This window comes from Triticum dicoccoides, chromosome 4A, assembly GCF_002162155.2.
Source record: "Triticum dicoccoides isolate Atlit2015 ecotype Zavitan chromosome 4A, WEW_v2.0, whole genome shotgun sequence".
In the NCBI taxonomy this organism is placed as follows: domain Eukaryota; kingdom Viridiplantae; phylum Streptophyta; class Magnoliopsida; order Poales; family Poaceae; genus Triticum; species Triticum dicoccoides.
The window spans coordinates 583,500,798-583,503,401 of record NC_041386.1 but is presented as its reverse complement, the minus strand read 5'-3'; the positions used below and the strand labels follow the sequence as shown (position 1 = coordinate 583,503,401).

Genomic DNA, 2,604 nt, shown 5'->3' with positions numbered 1-2,604 from the left:
CAAGACGCGATGCCGCCGCGCGGGCGAGGCGGCGGCGGCGGCGGGCGGAAGAGGCGTCTCCGGGAGATGTTACTCGCCGACGACCCTCCGGTGGCGGCCAAGGACAAGGAGGCTCGGCTTAGCCTCGCAGCGCCGCGCGGCGCCTCCTCGACCGGGGAGGAGTCTGGGAGCGAGGAGCCCGCCGTGTTTTGCCCGGAACGGGGCGATCTTTTTGATCTGGGCAAGAAGAACAAGAAGCGTCGCGGTCACGGCGTGGAGCCGAAGGCACAGCGCGCCGTGCATGGCAAGGGGAGTGGCGGGGGAACGCAGCATCGGGACGTGACGGCAGAGCAGAAGACGCCGGTGGTGGCAGCGGCGGCGGGAGCTCCCAGGCGCTTCCTGTGCAACATGTGCGGGAGGTGCTTCGGCAGCCACCAGGCGCTCGGCGGGCACGTGCACTTGGGCCACAGGAAGAAGGCCAAGGACGCGATCGCCGCGGCAGCGAGCCCAGAGAACGTTTCCGGTGGTGGCAATGGTGACCGCGGCGAGAAGCTGGCCACGGTGGGCCAAGAGGCTGCCGATGGCAATGCCGCTCACGGCGAGGACAAGGCCGCGGCTGGGAACAAGACGGTGGACTTTGCAGCACATCATCCGGACGCCGACACCAGAGGCTTCCTGGGGCGCAATGTGGGCAACATCAACGAGGAGATATTCACCGGTGCAGCGAACCACGGTGGTCACGGCGGCGACGAAGTTGTCGAGGAGGCCGGCGGCAATGGCAGCTCGGCGGTCGCTGTTGGAAGGCCCCACAGCAAAGTACACAGGTGCGAGGTGTGCGGCAAGGAGTGCCTCTCAGGGCAGGCGCTCGGCGGGCACATGAGGAAGCACCGGAAGCAGTCACCGCCCGACGGCAGCCGCAAGGAGCGGCGGGGATCACCGGAGCTGGACTGGATACCCACTCAGAGACCTGCGGTGACCACAGGGGGGCAACCTCAGCGAGAGCGCGAATTGGGTTGGATTTGATCGGTGTAGTCTAGGGAAGAAGAATCTTCAGAACTCAATCGTCTCTGCTGCTTGCAAATTGTAATGGAAAATTGTGTTGCAAGATTTTTTGTCATTTTTGTTAGTTACTAATCTGCTACCTGAAATCATATTTTTACTTACGATGGAAAAATAAGGTACCTCCGTCCAAAAAAGCTTGTTTTTGATTTATTTAGATATGGATGAATCTAACACTAAAACATGTCTAGATACATGAGGGAGTATTTTATACAAGTCCAAAAGACCAGTTTTAAAATAGGGTGCAGAGAGCAAGAATTAGATATTGGCCTTGTTTATGGAACTTGTTTATCACCAGCAAAATATCGCATCGACAGGACTAAAGAGAAACTTCTATTTTGAGCAGACGAATTTTGCACTTATCGATGTTTTAGAGGGTACTGACTAAATCAAAATAAAACATGCAGTGAAGAATGAAAACACATCATGGAACAAGAGCTTGATCATTCACACTATACAGTGATGGCAATTTGTATACTTTATCCACCTACCAAAATGAACGAACATACACTATCTCAAAACTGTCATCTCTTCTTCTATAGGGAGGTGTACATTCAAGGAAGATCTAAGATCAATCATGGTTGATATGCCGAATAATGCATAAAAAAACAAGGCAATGTTACACCAAATGCCATATATTTCTCTCATGGAACTAGATGCCAATTTTGCATTTACACTAGTCAAAAAACTGTTGATATGCCGAGCTGCTTTTACCCAGCCAGTATCCTCCTTGGTTGTTGATAATGCAACCACAGCTTCATTCCAAATAGGTGAAGTTCATTCAAAAGCTCCTCCAGCCATATTATAAATCTGTATAGAAAGAACCTCTTCTCCATCCTTTTAGCTTCAAACACAGCTTCAGAAGATGCTCGTGCAATGATCTCAAATGATTCCGGGGTAGACCCTCCAACCTTCAAATCAGTTCACTGTTAATGGGTGCGGAAGGCCAAATAATAATAAACTAACAATCTCATGTACTCCCTCCATCATGTACTCCCTCCGTCCGAAAATACTTGTCATCAAAATGAACAAAAAGGGGTGTATCTAGAACTAAAATACATCTAGATACATCCCCTTTTATTCATTTTGATGACAAAGGGAGTACTTTAGAACAGAGTAGTCTCCAAGATGTGACTTCGATGCTCATTTTTTTTTATATCAATAGATTAGTAAAAAGAAGAGAAACAAAGAATTATGAAATGTGTTTAGCATGAAAATCTGATGATATTAGTTTGATTGGCTAACCTTGATAATCTTTCTAAATATTCAGACAAAGCTAAAGAAAAGCTTGAAGGCACCTTTTCAAAATATCAATTTTGGAATGGAAGTAGTAGTACTTTTTGTAGAAAAGAATAGCACAGGCAAAGATGGATTCATCGAAGTGAGGTTATAAAAGAAAGAACACCTTAAGTAAGGACATCGTGGAGATCTTATTACTCCTAAAGTTGTTAGTTCAAGCCTGTGTAAAAACTATGACAAGATTCCATAGTTCAATTGCACGCTTCCTATGATATATCGGTTATTTTACAGTACAACTTTTAACTCTGGATCATACGATGAAATTCA

The 2,604-nt window shown here is 47.7% G+C and overlaps 1 protein-coding gene across 1 annotated transcript in view; it reads right to left on the bottom strand.

The window, feature by feature from the left end:
- Nucleotides 1-1,465: 1,465 nt before the first annotated feature.
- Nucleotides 1,466-2,604, bottom strand: part of LOC119286980 (putative ABC1 protein At2g40090) — a 5,752-nt gene continuing 4,613 nt past the window's right edge. Inside the window, exon 11 of the mRNA XM_037566455.1 lies at nucleotides 1,466-1,949. Coding sequence (XP_037422352.1) covers nucleotides 1,749-1,949 — 201 coding nt within the window. The 3' untranslated portion in view covers nucleotides 1,466-1,748. The remainder of the gene's footprint in view (nucleotides 1,950-2,604) is intronic.